Genomic DNA, 23,675 nt, shown 5'->3' with positions numbered 1-23,675 from the left:
GGGGAAGATTGTATTAATCTTAATACTTACAAATTGAATTAATGAAGGAAAAGAAAGGCAAAATATCAGAAAACTGTCATTTTGTTGGGAGATATTTTTTGTTTTACTAAAAAGGATAAGCATTTAAGTAGAACCTCACAATTCATTTGAACACACATTCTAACAATCACATTTTCTGAACAAAAATGTTACAGTTTATTCAGGATGAATATGCCTTTGCTGAAGGTTAGATATCAAATCCTATGACAGAGAAATTAAAACAAGGTTTGGTTTTCTGGGATAAGTCTCAAGTATAGTGTTTATGGAAAGCTTTCTTGAACAGAAAAAAATATATAACATGTCAGTAATGTCAACCATGATAAATGCTTCCCTGTTTTAAAGAAAAGTTTTCAAGAGCAAGCTATGCCTATGAATGTAGTCATCTCTCAAAATCAATCTACTGACCTCTGAAAGAGTACTTGCATGCCAAAGAGCTCATCAGCACCCCTGGATTCTTAGCAAAGACTTACTATATAATCCACAGAATGGCATTGTGACTGCTTCTCCTCAGATCCTCTGGTGGTCGGAAAATATACATGATTTCTCTGAACTTGGGTTCAAATGCAACAAAATATTTCAGAGGCAACTTATATTTCCAAAATGAAGGGAAGGGAACTGTAAAAGAGCTGCCTTGAGACATTTAGGCTTCCAATTTGACCGAAATAAAGAGATTGATTGATTGACTGAGGCTTCCAGTGTGCAAAAACCCTTGTTGGAGAGAGTAACCATTTCAAGTACTCAGAGGTCCAATGCATTTGGCTCAACCACCAACTCCAGCAGCCTACTCCACCAAGTGTTTTGTAAGATTACCTACAAGTGACTTGATTCTGGCAATACAGATCTTGCTCTTTCTCCAAAAGGTGATGGATAGTAGAGGCAAAGCAATCCTTAGTGCAAGGCATCAGGGAAACTCCTCGTATCTACTCTCCTCACCATTCATCCATATCCCATCCCCTCAATTGTAGTGCTTTTGCAAACAGGGAGCACTGAATTGGGATGTCTCCCTCTTCCAAACCAGACAAGAATCTGTGCCAACTCTGGTTCTAATCTCTACTGGTCCAGTTAGACTAGCCGAATCAGCACAGCATCAGTAGCAACCAATTATCCACTGTTGTTTCAAATTCTCAGGAAATACTACATTTTTGAGATCACTACTTGTTGCTTCACCTGTGTATAGGCATTCTAGCTGTTGGAGAAACTGCTCTGGGAAACAGTTTCTCTTTCAGAATCTGGCAAGGTCAGAGAGTTATATCTATTGAGTACAAGTAATTGTTCCCCTTCACCAGATCCATTGCCTGCCAACACCAGACATTAAGTTACTTAACTGGCTCGAAAAAGACACTGAACAACCTGCAGTGGCAGTTCACCTTTGTGAAGTTGCCCCAGTGGTCTGCTAAGAGTTCTAGGACAAAAACTAGACTATGTTTTCAAAGAGGATGCTATTAAACAGTTGCGGGGGGGGGCTCCCTTGGCGGGTTCAAAGCAGGAGCCTTCATTAGTGTAGGGAAGAGCATATCAGCACTGCCTATAATGCCATTCTATGGTGTTACTATAGGCTACATTGAGAAACACCTTACCTCTTATTAACAATTTTATTAATGCAAATTGTGCATGTGGCAGGGCAAGGGGGAACTGATTCATATTCAAGAAGAGAAGGGTGGTGAGGGTGTGTGGGGGAAACAATAACAAATTGGTATATCTTTTGAGAATTGCCCCACAGGCCATGCATTTTTATGTTCTTAATCATTATTAAACGACTTCATGTCACACATAGCCTGGCGAATGGCTGTGTTCTGACACAAGAACGAATTACAAATGAAATGGAAGATCAAGCTGCATTAGAGGGACTGCCTCTGGGAAATGAAAATCTTTAATTCTCTTTTATTATTGACATTTATTTGGCTGCCACGAATAGCAACACGGCAAAGAGATTCAGCTATGCTTGTGTGCTGAACAGCTTATCCCTGGGCTCAAAACCGACTTAACATTTATCATGTTTGCTTGACACTGTGGCATACACTTCTCTATCCATCTTGAATTTATCAGGCATATTTAAAAAATAAGAAGTACATTTTCTAATTTAACTTAATTTTCATAAGGAACAAACAGCACAGATTAGAAGATGTCAGTCCTCAAATAAGCTCCTAATTACAAAAAAGAATATCCATGGATTAATGTAATCAACTCCAGCTTGAAGAATGAATCAAATATACAGTGGAAGAAGCTACTAAGGTATGTGTACAAATGCTAGCTAATATTACTTTGGTTCAGCCAGCCATACAAAGCAGTGATGATTGTTCCTTGAAAGGTCTTCTCAGAAGAAATAGCCACAGATCCATTTAAGCAGGAAGACAAGTCTCACTCCATGTTTTTAAAAGCTGACTTAAGACAAAGGCAAGTCCTCAAAATGATAGATTTTGCAAAAAGGAATGATATATGATCTCCCGTGACAGCAAAACAAAGCACTCTGTGTGGGTAATTCCACAGAATCAGAAATAAAGGGTCTATTATACACTGATGAAGGTAAAAAGATAAAGTGTGCCATCAAGTCGATTTAAACTCCTAGTGCCCACAGAACCCTGTGGTTTTCTGTGGCAGAATACAGGAAGGGTTTACCACTGCCTCTTCCCGCACAATGATGCCTTTCAGCATCTCCCTATATCGCTGCTGCAGTAGCAGCAGGGATTCAAACCGGCAACCTTCTGCTTGTTAGTTAAGCATTTCCCCACTGCGCCACTTAAGATGACACACTGATTAAAAGACACAAATTAATTAGTTGACTAGAAAAGCCCTGTATCACCTACATAACCTGAACAAAGTCTAACAAACTAATGATTTCAGTGGATGCCACGCCACAGTAGTAGTAAGTAGTGTGAATAGCAAGCACATTTGGAATCAAGGTCAGGGAATCAGTAATAGAAAATTAGTCCTTAAAATAAATTGTAGTTGGAATTGATTAGGTATGATCACATACTGGAGTGATGAGATAGGAATCAGGGCTTGAAGTAAACTGGGAGACACGAGAAGGTACTCATAATAAAGCAGGATGAGGGGGCAGCTGGATGAGAAAGTCAGAAGTTACTGTTGGAAAATGAGAGGAAGGGTATCCTGCAAAGCAAATGTAACAGAGGCAAGAAACTAGGTAATAATCAGGATTCAGATAAACCTTGGATAAGTAGAAATTGATGAATATGGGCAGGTTTATGAGCTTCTTCAGGTCTTACTATAACAGAGTCTTGGCTTATGCTTGACCACTAGATAGCTCTGTAGGTGTCACCATCATCAACACTGCAAACCTTCTTGAAATGGCCACTGCTCAAGCCACTGAATCTTTGTGGAAAGCCACATGCTTTCCTTGGGTCCTAATAGTTTTATGGGTCCTTTGCTGTGCTCCACCTATTACCACTACCTTTCCCCACTGTTGTTGTTGTTGTTGTTGTTGTTATTATTATTAGATTGGTCTCTAACCTTTCTGCCCTTACATAAATATCCCTAGCCAATATATTAGTAGATTGTCTATGCAACAAAGCACTTCCACAAGCATGCCACAGGCTCTGTTCCCTGCTTTGCCCCTGTCTGTTCCCTTGACTCTCTGGAAGCATTTGCCTGGTTCCTTGACCCTGCAATTTCTGTCTCCTTTGTTAACCATTGCGAATGGTGAATAGCCATCTCAGGACAGACTTTGGCCAAATTTGCCTCCCAGTTAGGTGCTTTAGCCCAATATTGCAGGAACATCCAAGACCCCTCAACTGCATAAATTTAGGGAGAGCTAAGATCATCAAAACTGGCCAGTGTGTATTTGACACCTGAAGAGCATGGGGAAAGAAGATCAAATACCCAGGACTTAAGAGTGGTTCTGATTATAATTCAATGGAAGTTTTGATGACCAAGTTTACCATTCATGCAAAGAGAACAGTACTGCCTTTCCCCAACTCATTGATATGGATGAAGCCCAGGTTCATGGAGGAGGCAATACAGAACTGAGCCACAAGTAGATTTCCTTCTACAGAAGTTAATGATAAAAGCTCCTCCCCGACCCCACTCTGCACAGGGTAGCAAGCTAAAGTACATTTTAGTAAATATGTACAAAATCAAGGTATGTCAAAAGGCACACAGTCATAATTTCAATGCTTAAATTGGATAATAATTTCATCTTCATGGACCAACGTTTTTCACCTGTTCCTCAGAGGACAAAAATGCTATCGTGGATAAAACTGAAAGTGCATTTTTCTGCTTTCAAAAAAGGCAACTGAAAATTTACTTCACAATATATTGTTGTATATTGCCCCTTTAACACATTAGACTACTGTATTTCAGAAGCTCTTCAATAGTGTGCTCTTTTCTGTGGCAAAGATAATTAAGCAAAACTCAAATAAAAAAATCAAAATACAAACTAAATAAATCAGTATTTTAAATCTGCACATAAGAAGCAACCTATAACACTTATTTTACTTGGCTGTAAAACACATTTGTTATGTATAATTGTTGGCAATCTTCTATCAGCTGAGTACATGTAAGATGTATCCATATGTGGATCTTAAGAGTCACTGAATTGTGACTGATGGAACAAAAAAACCTGGGGAAAGCCACACTTTTGAATCCAAAAATATTTTATATATGCATATTACAATTTGCATAAATGACCTTCACTTTTATTGTAACTAATCATGTAACCACAGTTATCATGACATTTCTGGGTTACTGGGTCTATTCGACAACAGCAGATTCTTCTAAATTTAAGCCATAGCTCACATTCAGTCTCTAAAAACCTCTGGAAAAGGAAGCCTTTTGACTTAAATCTGTTTTGTTGCATTTTGAACCCTCTTCCTGTTCTGGTGCTTCTTTGTAACAACATTTTTGGTATTTGGGAACTGCTGTGCCTGTCCACCACCATTTTTCCCAACTGAAAATGTACAGGAGAGCCTTCTCATGCATTTTGTGTTCCAAATTCTTAATAACCTTTGTTGCCTTTTCATTTGTTTGCATCCTTTTTACTTTTTGAAATGCAGCGACAAGCATTCAGCACAATAGTCCTGCTGGGACCCAACCAGTACCTCTCATCTATTGCATAGAACACTTTAACACTGATGTACCTGTGGCCATTACAGTGTCATCCTTCCCTTGGGTGAACACAACAATTCGCTGTCTTTTAAGATTCGCTTTTGGCAGAGCTTGTGCCTTCCGGGCTATCTCTTTAATGTCCTCAGTCTGGTAACAGAAGAGAAAAAGAATTCTTGTAAGCAGCACAAAGGACAACAAACATGAGATCATAACTTTGTTAGTTAGATTATAAGAAAATTTCTTTGTAGTTATATATAAAAGTAGATTTCTGTTTTTACTCAGCTCTCCTTTAGGATTGAAAGATTACTTACAATGGGGAAAAGCTAACTGTAAATATATCTGAAGTATAACAGCAGTGTTCCACATATGCTTTTCAAAATTATTCTTGTAAAGATCTGCTAAGAAAATCTCTTTTCTGTGACTCAGCAAAGCATATTTCAACACCTATGGCAGTCAGTGAAATAGGAGACACTACTTCACCTGCTTTTCCAAATGTCCATCACTTTGCTGTTATAAACAATGAATTTTATCTGCAATTGTGTTACCTACAATATTTTATAATTACAAGATCCTTCAGTAACTATTCACAACAATCTAACTTAAAGTTAATTATTACTGTAAATAATTTGGCATCTTGCAAGTGTTGCACCCCTTGTTCCACCCCATTCCATAGCATTAATTCTAACTGTTCATTTCTCTCCACAGTGAAATCACCTTTCTTCTCTTTCTTAGCTGCTGATCTACAAAAGAATATTCCCTTTTATGACTACAAAGGCTTTTAGAGAGCTTATGGGACAAGAAAGATGACGGGTGGTTATGAGTCTCTTTAAGTTCAGAGTCTGTAGTCATCTTCATGGTGGGGGGAGGGAGGAAAGGGAGCACCCTGGAGAGCCCAATCTGCACTCAAGTGCTCCTGGACAGGGAAATGTTCTTCACATTAGCAAAAGTAGTTTAGCCCTTTCCCTCGTGAAGCCTTAATCAGCCAAAAGGCCAAGTGATGCCCAACATCTTCATTTTAGACAGTACAAGGTATGAGACCAAGTTAGGACTCAGCACACAGCACCTCCATAGATGTAGAAAACAGACAAAAATGAACAAATACTTCCTTTCAGTATAATTATTTTTTTGCCACAAATGCTAGTGAATTTAGACTCCTTATTAGAAGCTTTCTGAACCTGAAAGTTGGAAAATTAAAAGCTTCAAAAAGAAAAAGAAAATTTTGAAATTGCATTTGTCCCTCCCAATGTGGCTAATAATAACTTTGTGTGTGGGATACAGAGAGGAGAGGTCATCAACAAACCCCAGGTACAAGAATGTCTTTATTGAAAAATTGTTTCCTTTTCTTACTAAGGTGGGCTCAATAAACTAGAAATAGAAAAAGACCAGATACAATTACTATTGCCATAATTTCTAGCAACCTTTAGGAGCAGGTGGTTCTTCAGGACTCAAACCATGATCTCTCTCATCACACGTGATCTGGCCCTCAGTGCATTATTTTGAAATCCTTAAATATTGTTACATGTATCTGTTTCAATATTCTTCTTTACCTGAATAGTAAGAAAGCCAAAACACTGAGCTAACACGACTTTTAGATATAGAGCTATATAAGATTATAAATTAACTTGACTACAGGACAGAATGAACTCTTACACTATGATTTGTTTCGTTTCGTTTCGAAGTTATAATGTGAACCAATTCCCTGACTCTCACCTATTCAGCTTCACTGGCTGCCCCTTTTGGAGGTGGGGAAGCTCAGAATGCAATAATTTTATATCATGCATTTTGTTTTGCTAAAAGTTACTAGAGAATGCAGAGCTGCTCCTTCGGTGGCAGTCACATCATAGCTCCCATAATGTCTAATTCAAGCCGTAGTCAGTTAAGAGGTACTAAACAGTTCCAACAGGCATTTCAGAATTACTTTATATAATATAAACATCTGTGGCAATATCTTTTATTTAATCTACTTCTGAGTTACATATAACACGTCTTCCAAAATAAATGGCACAGAATTCTTTAGGTACCATAGAAAAACCTTCAGTGGTTACTTATCAAACATTATACATCACTGCTGGCAGATTTGATGCGTCACTTGCTGCCAAACAAAATGGGCAATATCAGATAAGATGGCAATCACTGTGCACTTTGCTAATACACTGTGATCAAATGTGGCAGATTTAGGATGTTCAGCAGAAACTGTGCAAGGAAGTATAAGAAAGTTCTAATAGAAAGGTTAATATAAAGGTGGTTAGTAGACACTGGCAAATGCATGTCATCAGGCAGTGTGAATTTAAAACAGGGATGTCCAAAGTTTTAAAGCACAACATGGAAATTAAAATCAGCAGGTTACTCACCTGTAACTTTGGTTCTTCTAGTGGTCATCTGTACTTTTACACTAATGGGCTATGTGCCTGCGCAGAGAACTCGGCAGAATCTAAAAAGCTCAATTCTCCTGCTATGGGTGAGAATCCTGCCCCCAGCTGCTATATGCAGCTGCGTCACTCCTCATCCTCTCAGTCAAAGAGTCCAGCTTCAGTGAACCACACGGGGAGGATGGGAGGGTAAAAGTACTGATGACCACTAGAAAAACCAAAGTTACAGGTGAGTAACCTGTTGTTCTTCGACGTGGTCTCTGTCTTTTACACTAATGGATGCATAACAAACTAGCACCCAAGGAGGATGGAAGCCAGAAACAATATGTAGTCTGCCAGGAGTATATTATTTCAGAACAGATACATCAACCAAAAATGGACTGCAGGAAACTCCTGCCAAATACAGCATCATTCCATGCCCTGGCAACAATTGCATAATGATGGATAAATGAATGGGGTGAAGCCCAGGTAGCTGCCTGGCATACAGCGTCCAACAGGGCCGCACGATCAAAGGACACAGAGGCCGTCACAGACCTAACAGAGTGCGCCTTAACTGTTGCAGGCAACTGCTTATGAGCCAATCGATAATAAAGCTCAATTGTGGAAACTATCCACCTAGACATGGATCGGGCCAACACATGGAGACCTTTACAGGGCCCATCGTACAAAACAAACAAGGTAGGAGATTTTATCCATTCAGCAGACCTCTGAACGTAGAAGGATAACGCCCTTCAAACATCCAAGTGATGTAACCTTCTCTCCACATCCGAAGGAGTATTTGGGAAAAACACGGGCAAAGTGAATGGGGACGAATGATGAAACATGGACACCACTTTGGGCAGGAACTGGGCATCCAGCCTGAGTACGACCTTGTCCTTATGGAACTGAAGGTACGGTTAGTCAACCCTCACGGCCTTCAATTCACTTACCCTCCTAGTGGAGGTAATGGCCACCAAAAAGGCAACCAGGTCAGAAGACGGGAATCAATTGCAGCCAGAGGCTCAAATGGTGGTCTCAGCAGACCAGCCAATACCACTGATAGGTACCAGGCTGGTGGCATGAGAGGATCGTCTGGGAACATATGTCTCAAACCCTTCTGAAAACATTTCACCACTGGATCTTTAAACCATGAAGCCCAGTCAGGGGGGAGAGCACCACAATGGCAGCCAAATGCAGCTTAAAAGATTAGAGCTTTAAATCAGACTACTTAAGGGACAACAGATAATTGCATATATCTTGCACAGATGGATTAAATGCATCAAACCCATGCAGGGCAGCGAATGAACAGAAACAAATCCACTGGTGATCATAGGACTTCCGTGTGGACCGCTTCCTGGAAGCAACCAAAACTTCCTGAAGTTTCAGCGGGAAGTCGGCAGGACCTTCCATGCCATCAGATGGAGGGACTGAACATCTGGGTGTAACACCCGTCCCTTCTCCTGCGACAGCAGGTCCAGTAGGGCAGGCAGGCATTTCCAATCCACCACCAAGCGCCTCAGGGCCGAAAACCAATGCCTCCTGGGCCACCACGGGGCTATCAGGATTGGCCTGGCCTGATCCACCCTCAGTTTGCGCAGGACCCTCAGAATGAGGGGAAATGGGGGAAATACATACAGCAGAGGGCCAGTACAAGACTGGACTAAGGCATTGCCTAGAGAACCCTCATCCTCCGAGAACATCTTGGTGCAATGCCCACTCGTGGGAGACCACTGTCATTCTGCTTAGAGTGTCTGCCTGGACATTCAGGGAACTTTGTATGTGAATCGCCTGAGGCGACACAACATGTGCCACACACCAATGCCAAAGGTCCAGAGACAGAAACAGTAGGCTCCTGGAGGACATGCTGCCCTGTCGATTGACGTAGGCCTTTGCCACAGTATTGTCTGTATAGTCACTGTGTGACCCCCCAATCATGGGTAGGAAGCCTTTGAGAGCATTGAAAATGGCCAACAGCTCCAGATAATTGATGTATCCCTTTCCTTGGGGGACCAATGTCCACTCAGGTGAAACCCTTCCAGGTGTGCACCCCAACCAAGCTCCGAGGCATCTGTTGTGACCATCCAATGGGCTTGAGGGGCCTGAAAGGGAGCATCAACACTCAGGTGCCAAAACTCTGTCCACAACTCTGCCATCACCCGTACCCATCGGGGGGTGGGTGGGGCATGTGCTCTAGATGGCCCAGATCCCAAGGGGGATTGAACATGTCCAAAAACCATATCTGAATGATGTGCATCTGAAGACGCACCTGAGGCAGCACACATGCAGTAGCTGCCATGTGACCCAACAGGCACTGCACTGAGCACATAGTCTGGGGGCCTCTGGCTAAGAAAGTGGCCACCAGCTTCTGGAGAGCTTTTATGCGGCCATCTGGCAGGAAGACCTTTTCCAAGGTCGTATAGCATATCAGTCCAATGTACTGTATCTGGCAGGTCGGTTCCAACTGGGATTTTTTTGAAGTTTATTGGGAACCCCAGATCCTGCAGAGTATCTACGATGATCTCAAACACGTCCAAGATGGCTCGTCTCGTACACGCCAGAATGAGCCAATTGTCTAGATACGGCAGAAACCCGCAGCGCCGTCATGAGGCCAAACGGCAAGGCCTTGAACTGATAGGAGATCCCCCCTCCGATCTGAAACCTCAGGAAACGTCGATGTTGAGAACATTTCGAGACATGGTAATAAGCATCTTTTAAGTCCAGGGAAACCACTCACATGTTCTTTTCCAGGATGGTCATAATGGTCGGTACTGACAGTATTTGGAACCTTTGTAGACCAAATGTTTGTTCAGGGCCCTGAGATCTAGTATAGGACGCTGGCTGCCGTCTGGTTTTGGTACAAGAAAGTACTGGGAATAGAACCCAGGGCTGTTGGGATTGGTGACTTTCTCGATCGCATCCTTTAACAGGAGAGCAGCAATCTCCTGGTCCAGCTCCAGGGTGCATGGAATCCCCACAATTCCAGATACTGACTGAGTCCCGCAAAATTCCAGGGCATAGCCCAATCGTATGATTGTAAGGACCCACTGGTCCGCAGTCACTTTGTCCCAGCTCGCTGAGAATGGGGCCAGGTGAGTCCTGAAGCGCCCCGAGTCACTGCTTCTTTTGGAAGGTATTTGGGCGCTGCGTCTGAAAAGGTGCCTTACTGGGCTGGATGCCCGCCTTGTATCTTGACTGGGACTTGTTGCCCCAAAAGGACTGTTTTGAAGGCAACAGTTGCTGGGAAGGGGCCTTCTGCTGGTGATAAGGCGACCACTTGGCAGTCTTCTGTGGTTAGGCAACCAACGAAGCATACAACATGGAGCGTGCTGTGCCCCTCAATTTCTGAACTTTCTTGAGCGTGTCATCCATCTGCTCAGAAATGAGGCTAGAGCCCTCAAAGGGCAGATCCTTGACCCTAGCACGGGCCTCATAGTGCAGTCCAGACAAATACAGCCAAGCGCATCGTCTGAGTGCCACGGAAGTGGCCATCATTTTAGCTGCACATTCCACTGAATGTTGGGCCGAATAAAGTTCTTGTTTCACCACCTGAATGGCCTCATGGAAAAAGGCTTTTGCCAAATCCCTCTTGTCCTGTGGGAGGAGATCCAGGAAAGGACCCACCTTCTCCCACAAAAAGTGGTTATATCAAGTGTTATAAGTCTGATAATTGGCCACCCTCAAGTGGGGGGCCGAGGCTGAATGAAGCCTTCTCCCCAAAGAATCCAATTTTCTGCCCTCTTTGTCACTTGGTGCTGACTGGCTGTGACCTCTTGTCTTTTGCAAGGATGCCACCATGACAATCGAATTCAGGGTGGGATGGTTTTTCAAAAAAGTCGTATCATCTTGTAGTTGCACCCTGTAAAAATTCTCTAGACGCCTGTTAGGCTGAGAAAGCGTTGCCAGCTTCTTCCAGTGACCCCGCATGACTCTCAACAACGCTGGGTTCAGGGGCAAAGTGGTAGGTACCTTAGCCTCCGAATCAATGAGGCTAAACAATGGGTCCAGTTCTCCCTTTTGCTGGGTACCGAGGCTTACTCCTAGGCTGAGGCCATTCAGGTCACATAAGCGGAGTATAGTTTCAAGTCCTCCAATGGGGAGACAGGCTTTGAGTCTTACTGTATGTCGAGCGGAGATGAGCCCTGGGAAATAACTTCAAAGTCCTGGGAGCTAGCATCGCTCTCATATTTGGGCTCTGGGGGAGCCAAAGGGTCTTGTGCCACAGGCGTTGAATCCAAAGGGGAGCCCAGTTTGCTATCTAGGTTGTCCGGTATTGTAGCCGAGAGTCCAGTCTGCAGAACTGGGACAGGCACGATAGTCTGTTGTATCACTGGAACCGAAGGGGGAAGTCCAAGATGCTCGTTTCAATCCCTTGGGGATCACTGCGGTGAGCGGTAATGCGGCCCCCCTTCCGAGTGTGAATGAGGTTCACACAAACCCCTCATCAATTTGGGTTTCCCGTATGTGGGGCCATCCGAGTAATGAGACCCACAGCGGCGTCGCATATAGTCCGAGTAGTCAGACTGATAGTCCACTTGGTATCTATCGCACAATCCAGAGTCCCGGCGCCACGCACCATAAGAAGGCTCAATGCCACTTGAAGAGCAATATTCAGCCACCCGGTATCGATTCAGATATGACCGATCACGGAGGTCCCAGGACCAATCCTGCCTGTAAGCTGAGGAAGGATCTTCTGATTCGCAACGGGCATCACAGTCCCTAAGAGAGATACACTCCTGGTGCCTTTGAGGCGGCGACCAATGCCTAAGCAGCCACGATACGTCTTCTGCGGGCTTGGTTGGAGAATAGGCCTCCTCCTCCAATGAAGCATACCCCGGTTCATTTGTTGCCACTGAAAGTTCTCTACTCTACCTAGTCTGATTGTGGGCCAAGTCCAACAACTCCACAGCCACAGGTGAGCTAGGCTGTGCCGACACCGATGACTTCTGTACGGGACGATCCGAGACCATTTTAATCTTCTTGGCCACAGGGGCCTCTGATGCAGGAACCTCCTCTATCTTTTTCTTCTTGGGTATAGGAGGGAGATGTTGACCCGCTGGCAAGTCATGATGCAACTTCAGCTTTTTCTTCTTCAGCTTCGGTACCGATCCCGAGGGATTCAAGGAGGACTTCGGTACCACAGGCACCACATGCTGAGAGAGGTCTTCTGAGCAGACCGGCTCACTCGAAGCCAACAAAGGCTGAGCGGTAGAGGATGTTGAAGCTGGTACCGGGTTTTTAGTCTCCACAGGAGCAGACACTGCACGCTCCGATTGTGCCAATGAAGCCATTTTTACAGACTGCTTCAGCAATAAGGCTGCCAATGAACGGAGAGCCAGATCCCACAGGGCTGCGAGCAGGCAAGAAGCCCTATTTTTGCGAGCTTGCTTCATGAACTTCTGACAATGAAGACAGGTCTTGACAATGTGGGATTCCCCCAAGCACAAGAGACACTCGGTAGGAGTATTGGGGGAAGGGATCTTTGATCCGGAGTGGATACATTTCTTAAAGTTTGTCGTGCACAGCATAAACGCCGAAGGCTGGCTGGCCACCACGCTCCATCCCAGCTGGGATCGGAGCTCCAAGGAGGGAAAATTTTCTGAAAAAACAAAACGCTAAGGAAAAACTGCTACTACATCAAAATCAAGAAATAAATGAAAAGAAATAAGAGAAGCGGGGAGAAAAACAACAAGGGGATAGTTAGATCCTATTCGTTGACAAGCTGCAGACTCCACAATGTTTACTGAAGCACAGACAAAGAAAGACTGAGGGGATGAGGAGTGACGCAGCTGCATATAGCAGCTGGGGGCAGGGTTCCCGCCCAGAGCAGGAAAACTGAGCTTGTTAGATTCTGAGAGGTCTCTACGCAGGCACATAGCCCATTAGTGTAAAAGTCAGAGACTACGTCGAAGAAAGAATGGTTCCTCACTCTACTTCATCCAGCAGATTCTAAGTGTGGAAGTGCTTTCTGTTTGAAGGAAGCTTAAATAGCAAAACATGGGCCAACCATCCAGAGTATAGCACTGGTAGAGGAAGAAACACCAATAATCTGCGCTACACTCTGACACTACTCTGACAGCTGAACAAGCTCTAGTAATGAAAGTCAAGGTGCACAATGAAAAAATGGGATGACGACTAAATGTAAAGAAGACTAAACTAAAGACAATTAGCACAGCAACCAGCCTCAGAACTGATAATGAAAACACTGAAGTGGTGGATAGCTTCTGCCTTTTAGGATCAACCATCAACCGTAAATGATCCAGCAGTCAAGAAATATGCCACAGACTAGCACTTGGTAGGGTTGCAATGAAGGCCTTGGAAAGGATATTTAGATGCTGTGATGTGTCTGTACCTACAAAGATTAGACTCGTTCGGACAATGGTTTTCCCCATGACATTCTAAGGATGCGAAAGTTGGAATCTGAAGAAGCAAGATAGAAAAAGTATTGATACTTTTGAACTTTGGTGCTGGAGTAGACTTTTGAGGATACCATGGACAGCCAAAACAAACAAACAAATGGATCATAGAACAAATCAATCCAGAATTTTCATTCAAGGCACAAATGACCAGGCTCAAACTATCATACTTCGGACACATTATGTGAAAACCCAGATCCCTTGAGAAGTCCATAATGCTGGGAAAAGTTGAAGAGGATGACCAGCAGCAAAGCAGATTGAAGACATATCATCCTGGAGAGAATCTATCTATGTAGTCACTAGGAGTCAACACCGACTTGACGGCATTTCATCAATCAATCAATCAATCAATCAGCATCTCCACCATATTAAGAGACATCTAGAGGATTAGGACCAAATCGGGTGACTGCTGGGGGTAGGCTTAACTCCTCCTGAAGTACCTGGAAAGGCTTGAAGCAGGAACTATGGAAATTGATTTACAGTCCTCTATCAATCCACCCTGTTCAGCATGCCTGTCACCCACTTATCTTTATCTATTGGTTGCCTCACAATGGCAATTCAGCTAATGTGAAAAGATCAAATCTTAAAAGCTGAGAAACAGAGAATCAAGCTCTCCTAGTGACCATTATCACAGGAGAAAACTGAAAATGAGATCTGATATTCATAGAACCGAAAGATATCCAGCCATGTAAAGGACAGAGTGAGTGAAGCTGCTGAAGCACTCACAATGTTTTCTCTCTCTCTCCTCACCATAACTTTGCCAGACTAATATTGCTCAAGAGAAGACAGTTCTGACTATCATCAACACCTCCTCACTCAACTTACAATTGTGTTTCATGCTACCAAAAATCTTGTTTATAACATACTAGATCCTGGCCTACTTTAAGGCATTTGGTTACTCTGCCATAGATACAGAAATACAACTTCCTGGAGCCCACTTAATGCATCTCTTCTAGAGTTGTTCATTTGCAATGGACTTCCCCCAAGCAAACTGACATATAAGGTCAACTATATGAAGCTATGTCAACCTCCCCCCACTCACTTTCCTTTCTATGTCATGTGTTATTTGGGCTATTTGATGGAGTCAAGCAAGAGGAGCAAGTTGGGGTGGGCAGAATGTGGAAAGGGTGAGTCACTCTCTTTTGAAAACATTCCTGCATGATAGTAAGTGTCAACACTTTTTAGTTTTTAGATGATCATTGACTTATGATTATTAATAGATTTATATTAGATAGGTTAAGTGAAAGCCACATAGAAATTGGTAAGGGATGATGGGGCGGTCGCATACTGTTCATTGTAATATAATGAAAAGCTCAATAAAATGTTAATTTTTAACAAAGATTTAGATACCACTTCCCTTCTTTCGTGTTTTGGTATATTATGTATTTCAAATAAATTGTTCTAGGTTAAATGTGGAAAATCTAAATAACTATCTGAAGAAATATTTTTATGATAATGGATATGATACAAATTAAAACATTACTTTATTTAATTATGGAAATTACTTTTTCAATCTTGGTCTCTATAAAAACTCACAGAGATTATGGTACCCAATATGAAATGGAACAACATATAGTTTCAGCACTTGCATGCTGATGACAAAGATGTATGCACTTGTGAGTTATCTTGAAGCCATCTAAACTGTGGAGGGGGAAAAGGGATGGACACAACAGATGTGCATCCCTCCCTCCCCCTTTGTACTTGACTGGATCCAAATGAAAGTCTCCTAGCTGTGTGGGTCTGATTAATGCAAATGGGAACTGAACAGCCTGACCGTCAGCTTTCCCAATGTATTTGCACAGTGAACAGAACACTTGAGAAGGGGTGAAGCCAGATGCAAAAGAACAGAAAGACTCTTTGTATATACTGGGCCACAAGGATCACTTAACAACAAATGCATTGGTTGACACACTATAATGTTTAGTATATATTTGGATAGAGGGATGATGTCTTGTAACTGGTAGCTTCCCCATCTTTATTTGAATTTAGCACATTGCTCACTCTTCAGAAGCCCAGATATTCATAGATCAAAATGCTAGAATCAGGACTGGATTAGAAGCTCTTTAAAAAGTGATGGAGTTAACAGGCTAAACAAAAGACTGAGACTGTGTGTGTTTGTTAGGAGATTGCACATTTATGCAAGCCCAGATGGAAAACACCATTTGTGTGTGTTAACAAAAGCACAGCCCACTCCTCCAAAAGAGGTAGCGTGTAAAAGGCAGGGTTTACGTTAATCAGCTCTTAACAATTCCACATACAACCTTACTAAAATTCATTTGCATAATGATAATCCGCATGTGGCAGAGTTTAAGTTATTTAAAATGGTGTTATATTTCAGTATTTAGTCTTGCTTCGCCACTGCTTTAGGAGCGGATCCTTATGGAGTGTAATTCAGCTAATGAGGTTGCTTTTTAACTGAACAAACTGACAGGTCTGATATCTGCAGAGGCAGCTTGAAGCCGTGCCCAACCTCTCAGCTTCCCAAGAGGCTTTTCAAAATTCAATAAATAACATCTGTAGGCGATGTTGGGTGCAGACCTAGCAGAGTGCGTCATAACACTGAGCTGGCAGAACAAAGAAACCATGACGACTGCCAAGTTTCCATGGCAACCGCTGCGAGGCTTGGAGAGTATAATAGCACATCAATCACTGTCCAAAAGAACTTCATTATCAGCAAGAAAAAAACCCTTTAGAATCTGTTTAGCGTGCAACGTAGGTTAACTCACCTCAAAGCCTTGCTCTCTAGCAAAAGTGGCAGCTTCCTGAAATAATAATAAAAAAGGAACAGTTAATTATAAAGTGCTAGATAATAAAGAAATAACACATTTGGAAGCTCATTCAGGCAGTCTCCTTTTACATCATTATCTCAATATGCCTACATGCAGTTGTATAGTTACTTGTGCCAAAAAGACTGCTTCTTTCTCTGACAAGATAGCAACCAAGTGTCAACATACTTCACACATGAAGGAAGTAAAATGTATGTTTTCCTCCCCACTGGCAAAGTTACTTTGGACTAATGGCCTTTAACAGAAAAAGGTATGGTTAACCACAGGACTTATCACTATTAATCATTCCCACACCATTTCCCAAAGGCCACAGCAGTGTGGATGGAAATCTTTGTTATGCTCAACATGGTGCTGTCACTGAAAACAGCACCACACATCTAGTTCTATGCCTCTTCTTCATAAGATTCAGGGCCACTTGTGCCATAATCAGTTTATCAGTTTCCCTGACCCCACTGCTGGAGGAGACGCGGGGCGGGGGGAGATGTTTAAAATTGCAGGGGAAAGGTGGGGAAAAGAGATACATGCACAACATGCCGTTTCAGCCTCAAACAAGAATTTGAACCCAAGTCTCCTCAAAGGTCTATTTACTTGACCATAGTGTTTGATTCTAAGAGCAACTGTAGAATGTATTCATAATCAACAATCATGATTAAATTTTATTGTAATAATACTGAGGATGAGGGGAAGAGCTAAGAACCTTCTGCTCCTTAAGAAGGTAAGAGCTAAAGTTTGGTCCACAGATAAGAATACTGAAGGCTTTAAAAACCGTACTTGGCTGTTCTTGCTTCTGGACAGACTCAAAGACATACATACATACATACATACATGTATGGCTATTTTATTTATATATATATATATATATATATATATATATATATATATATATATATATATATAAATAAAAATAATAGCCATACAGTATATAGCTGTAGTGGCAGAATTAGGAGAATCCCTTAAAATATTCTGAACCTTAATCACAATTTTAGCCAATTCAACTCTTTTTCTTTCCTCAGGTAGCATAAGCAAAACTGGAACATCAGAACATACATATTTATTACGTGAATGAAACATTAACAGCTCCAATAGTTTTTAAACAGAAGCACAGATCAGAGAAGAACAGTAGCAATTTCCTAATGCATTTTAATATGAAAAAATCATTGCAGTTGACACATCACTTAAAAGATAACATAGAGAACACTTACAAAACATATTAAGCATTTATATATGCTAAAGCTTCATTTATAAAGTTTTTACATATTCTTTTAAGTATCATCATTATTCCCCCAATTAATCACGAACTTCTTCCATTCACAGAAGTTCTGCTTACACAAGGGGGTGGGGAGAGGACTTCCCCCCTACCCTCTGCAGTCCCCTGTGCCCACCTAGAATTTGCTCCTGAAGTTCCCCCAGCCCTCAGGAGCTAATTTTCAGGGGCTGCAAAGGGAAGAGGGGAAATCAGTGACTGGAGGGCTGCAGAGAGAAAGGGGGAATCCATCCTAGTAGAAATTTAATTTCTTCCACAAACAGCTGGTTCTTAGGATACAACCTTTTCTAATATTTTTGGCAGATCTCAACATCATCTATGCATTTAGTTTATTTGTTCTCATTCGATCTTGCAGAGAATTATTATTAATATAAGAACAATTATTGAATCTAAGCTGAGGACTAAACTAAGGGCACAATTCACTTGAAAATTCTCCTGTGCAAAACCCGCTAATGGGAGCTGTAAAATTTAAGTGAGGCTCGAACAGGAACATTTTTTGGTGGATTGTACCCTTGGTGCATATGTTCATTCTTCGGCTTGGATCCAATCATTATTATTTTTTATATAATTTAACGAGGCATTTATTGTCCATGCTTTTCTAGGGCATTGGAGAAAAAAATATTCTAGAAATCTGAAGTAGGAACAAGCAATTATGGTGGCAGGAAGCTGAAGTTAATAAAACCTGATAAGCTGGAAAAGCACACTTCCTCAGGCTGATCACGGGAGAAGCAGAAGGCTGACCAGGTTAGCTTGAGCTGAGGTTGACAGAAAAACTGAATTGCAGTCTTAACAATTAAGTGCCAGCAAGGTTAGCCACACTGACAATTTACTTACAAAAGATTTTTTTTTTGGTACATCCCGTTGTCAGTGGCATTTGCTAGCCCAGCTGTCAAGGCAAAGTGTAAGGTTCAAAGGTATCATGCAGTGTATTCTTACAGCAGCATGCAATTAACAAAGCCCAAGCCCACAGGGGCAGGGGGTGGGGCTGCAAGCCTCTACTATAAAGTAATGCACTTACAATGAACGACAATAAAATCCAGAAAGGCTTAGGTGAACACAGACAATGCAAAATGAGGATAGAAAAAAGTAGTAGTAATGGGAGCCATACGTGCACACAAAAATACAGACACAAACTAAATACCATGTATCTGAGCCAGATGACATTTATAACCTCAGTTTTTAGTCACACAACTGAAATAGGAAGTTAAAAATCTATCCCAAGGGGAGTTGCCTTTAAAAGTTTTGGTGCAACAAGATGTTAACATCTGTGTTAAGCTATTATTCAGCCATTAAACTTGGATACAATATACTCTTACATCTGCAGAGGGCAAGTCATTCTAGTAAAAGTACTTTCCATTCTTTGTTTGCAAATTGGACTTCAGTGTCCTCTGGTACTGCTTTAGGGTTGTTTCAAATATTACACAAGGCAAAGCCAGGTGTTAAAAACATGACATGTGAAGATGATCTTGGCTGCCGTGATCAAATAAGAAACTCTGGTGCTCTATATCAGCAGGAGGATACACCTAGTGGAGTAATGATGTTGGCAGTAGCCTGTGGCTAGATTTTTTTTTAATGGCCCCCCACAGCTTATCCACCACAGGCATCTGCTACCCTCTGCCAGGCTCCGTGGCCCACTGCCACTGGTTTGCCTTCCTTTGCTGGCCATGATACAGTATGAAAGCATCACCCCAGTACTAGCCCATTCCAGAGAAAACAGGCACCAGGGCAGTGACATCACTGCACTGCGTTGCAGCCAACAAAGGGAAGCAAAGTTGGTGGTGACCGTGGAGTCCACAGGTGGGTAGACAAGGGGTGCAGTGGCCAGTGGTGGGTGAGTGTGATGGCTCCTTACTCTGGCCTTACTTGGTGGCCACCCACATGCAGAGCACATGCTTGATAAGTTATAGATATGCCCCTGGTTACCCCAATGTCTTTAGTGTGCTACATAATACTAGGGTGAACATATTATAATAAAAGTATTTATATACTTATTTTCAGCAAAACTGTTCTCAGAATTGTGTACACAGAAAAATAAAATGGTTCCCTGTCCTTTAAGGGTTCTCAGCCTAAACAAACTGCAACCTTCCCTTTCCCTGACTTACCACTGAGCGTGTGAAACATCCTACACAGTGAGCCTCGACACACAACAACACTAACTCAGGTTAGTGGTGGACTAACCTGGGTTAACTCGTTGTGTAGACAGGGAACAAGCTTCCAAACCCAGGCTAGCCAAAGGCTGATAACTCTGATACTACTACGAATATTTATATAACACTTTTCAACAAAAGTTCCCAAAGCAGTTTACACAGAGCAATAATAATAATAAAAAAGATGGTTCCCTGTCCCCAAAGGCTCACAATCCAAAGAGAAACATAAGATAGACACCAGCAACAGCCCCTGGAGGGATATTGTGCTGGGATCAGATAGGGCCAGTTGATCGCCCCCTGCTCAATAAAAAGAATCACCACTTTCAAAAGGTGCCTTTTTGATCACCTAGCAGTGGAGCTGCGGCAATGGGGGGGGGCGGGGAGGTAGGCATTAAAAAAACCAGTCTTAACCCAAGTTAGTGTGCAGAATGGTTACTGGAGCCTGGGTTTGGTGATCATGTGTTTAATTCCCACACCATCCTGATGTTTCAGTAGCTGCCTGCAATGTTGTGAGGGATGCAGCTGCCGGGGCGGGGGGCTGAGAACATGCTGCTCTGCACAGCTCTATGGTCACCAGCTTGTACTGGCACGAATGGGGCTGCCCTGCCTCCGACCCTCACTCGACCAATCACATTGCGACTTGCTGAGGTTTTTCCCCTTCCCCTGGCAGGGCAGGGCATAGTAGAAAGCTTCCCCCGATTCCCAGACAGACTTCCATGCATGTGCTGGCCATTGCTGCAATTGTGTGCATGGAGGAGGGGGTTGTCTACAGGGGTACATGGAGAAGGCAGGGACTCACCAGGAGCCGAAAAGCAAAATTCAAGGCCCAGGCAGCAGCAGTGGCTTGGGTGTTCCACAGGGCAAGGCATCAGTCAGAACACTGGTTTGGGTTCCACAGGTTCTGTGGAAGGCTTGGAAAAAGAAAGGAAAGGGGCTCCGCAGCATGCAGGGCTAGGCTGGTGTGGACTGCAGCAGGTATGTAGCCAAATTCAGATTGGACTGTTGTCTCCAGCAAGGCTTCATTGTTGGGAAGTGACTTAAATAGGCTTGTGCAGAGCCACGCCATATCGTGGCTGTTGGCTGCAAACACAAGCCTTACTCTCAAATAATCCTTCTGTGCTGTTTTACTCCTCCTCTCAAGGAGACCCTTCTGAAGGCAGGCATCTGGCAGCAAGGTGGGCACTGCTGTGGTGATCCTGGTGGTGGCACCTGTGGGAGTAAGGACCTGGAGGAGATTCTCTGGGGAGTCGGGGAGTGGGGTTTGACTCATGGGAGATTTCATCCTCTGGGGCTCCACAGAGCTGCTGGGAGAAGCCAGGTCCTCAGGGGCAATGCTCCTTGTGGGGTCTGAGGGACCTGGGGCCTCCGGTGGAGGACTCAGACACATCCTCTGAGGAGCCTTCAAGAGGGGGTTCCTGGTGGCAGAGGTAAGATAAGGTCTTAGCCTGAGGTCTTACCTGAGGCCCTTCTGTCTCAAATGATACTGGGTTGGTTATTATGTAGTCTTCAGGCTGGGACTCCTCATCCGTGGATGTATCCTTGTCTCTCCACTGAGTATCCTTGAGATCTGCCCCTAGGGTAGAACCTGACCCGGTGGGGGGGGGGTGCACTGCTCAACTGAGGCTCTGCCCATGAGACCCACCAGCACACTAGCCTGGGTTAGACTTCTGTCTAGCTCCAAATGTTCATGTGTCAAGGCTAGTGCCTTCTCCAGGATACTGGAAGAGCTGTATTGGTTGCTACTGCACAACAGGCAGAGGGTGGGGATGGCCCAAGGCATTGTGGTGCCTGAGGCAAAGTGCCAAATGTTTGTCTTGCCCCATGCCCCTGGGATGCTAGCCCCCTTTTGAAACCAGCCCCTGAAAGTTTTGAAAGTAACATGAGTAGGGAAGAGGGAAGTTTCCAGCAACCTCCTCTTCTTTCCCCATGCTTCTTGCAAGTTTTGAAAAGAATGTGGGAAGAGGCAGTCCTCTCAAAGCTTGCAAGTGTCAGATGGGTCCTGAAGAAGTGCTATGATGGCAATGGGCATCTTGCTGCAATGCTGGCACTCCAAGAATCCATTAGGGATGTGCAGATTATTTTGGGCACAAATCGATTTGTACCTGAATCTAACTGATTCGGGTGATTTGGAGACAAAACAAATCACCGATGTGGTCCATTGGCTAGATTTGGATCCAAATCAAATTGTGCCTTATTCGATTTGAATCGATTCAAGATTCAGATCCCTCCTATTAATTTCCCCATATTACCAGCTTTTATTTAATTTTTTAAAAGCTAAGCGCTAGCCCTTGTAGAATTAGAGTTATGGAGCAAAATGTGCCACTATTTTTCAAGTGTTTGGATTCTTCGGTGTATAATAACTTTCCCTCAATGAATCCTTATGAGGATTCATTACACACCTTCATTTTTTCTATTCATTTTGACTTTCTTTTGGACACTGGAACATAGGAAACTGCCATATACTGAGTCAGACCATTGGTTTATCTAGCTCAGTATTGTTTCACCAACTGTCAGCGGCTTCTCCAAGGTAGCAGGCAGAGATGTCTCTCACTCCTATCTTAGAGATGCCAGGGAGGGAACTTGGAATCTTCTGATGCTCTTCCCACAGAGTGGCTCCATCCCCTGAGGGGAATATCTTATAGTGCTCACACTTCTAGTCTCCCATTCATTTGTAACCAGGGTGGACCCTGCTTAGCTAAGGGGACAAATCATGCTTGCTACCACAAGACCAGCTCTCCTCCCATGACAGTGCCAACTCTCAACTGCAATGTGCCAAATACATCCCCCTCCCACCCGCAAGGCAGTGGGGTACTACTCAGTTTGTTCTAGGATTTCCCCCCCAAGTGTTTAGGCTCTTTGGTGTCTAATAACCTTTTCTATAATGAATCCCTATGAGGATTCATTACACACCAAAGAGTCTAAACACCTCAAAAATTCCTAAAATGTAAACTGAGTACCCTGCAGCTTGTGGGTTGGGGAGTGGTTGGAACATGGGATGCCACTAATTCCCCACCCCCACCTGCAAAGCAGTGGGGTCAAAATGAACAGAAGAAATGAATGCGTGTAATGAAGACAAAAAAGAATCTAAACACTACAAAATACCTAAAAAATAAATTGAGTACCCCAGTGTGTGTGTGTGTGTGTGTGTGTGTGTGTGTGTGTTGGTGTAGTTGGCACATGGCAGTTGACAGTTGGCCCTGTCCAGTGATAGTCAAAATGAACAGAAGAAACAAAGGCGTATAATGAATCCTCATAAGGATTCATTATGAGGAAAAGTTATTAGACACCAAAGAATATAAAGGTGTGCAAATGTTGTAAATCTGTTGGCACAGCTGACCCGACACGATTTACGATCCCTTCAGCTCTATTTGTGTGAGTCAAAATAAAGTTCTGTAGCTAAGAGAAGCAGCTTAGCTGCATGAACAAAAGCAAAGAATGACTCTCAAGATAAAGTATTATAAACAAAAGAAAGTCCCTTGAAACTAAACTAGGTAACCCCCTCTACAATAACTGAGTAATAACTGAAATACCGGAGCAAGGAAGAACAGAACAAGGACAGGCTGAAACAGAGAAGTCTAAGAAAGTACAAATACGAGGACACTGTCTGCGAAAAAAGG

At 43.1% G+C, this 23,675-nt stretch overlaps 1 protein-coding gene across 2 annotated transcripts in view; it reads right to left on the bottom strand.

The window, feature by feature from the left end:
• Positions 1-23,675, bottom strand: part of ADK (adenosine kinase) — a 410,809-nt gene that overhangs the window by 65,722 nt on the left and 321,412 nt on the right. For both annotated transcript variants that reach the window (XM_053311472.1, XM_053311473.1), the window contains exons 8-9: positions 16,588-16,623; positions 5,133-5,247 (exon numbers count right to left, since the gene is read on the bottom strand). In XM_053311472.1, the coding sequence (XP_053167447.1) occupies positions 5,133-5,247; positions 16,588-16,623 (151 nt within the window). The remainder of the gene's footprint in view (positions 1-5,132; positions 5,248-16,587; positions 16,624-23,675) is intronic.

The sequence above is a fragment of the Hemicordylus capensis genome, chromosome 3, assembly GCF_027244095.1.
Source record: "Hemicordylus capensis ecotype Gifberg chromosome 3, rHemCap1.1.pri, whole genome shotgun sequence".
NCBI lineage: Eukaryota > Metazoa > Chordata > Lepidosauria > Squamata > Cordylidae > Hemicordylus > Hemicordylus capensis.
The sequence above is the reverse complement of the archived record's forward strand: the minus strand, read 5'-3'. Positions and strand labels throughout refer to the sequence as shown.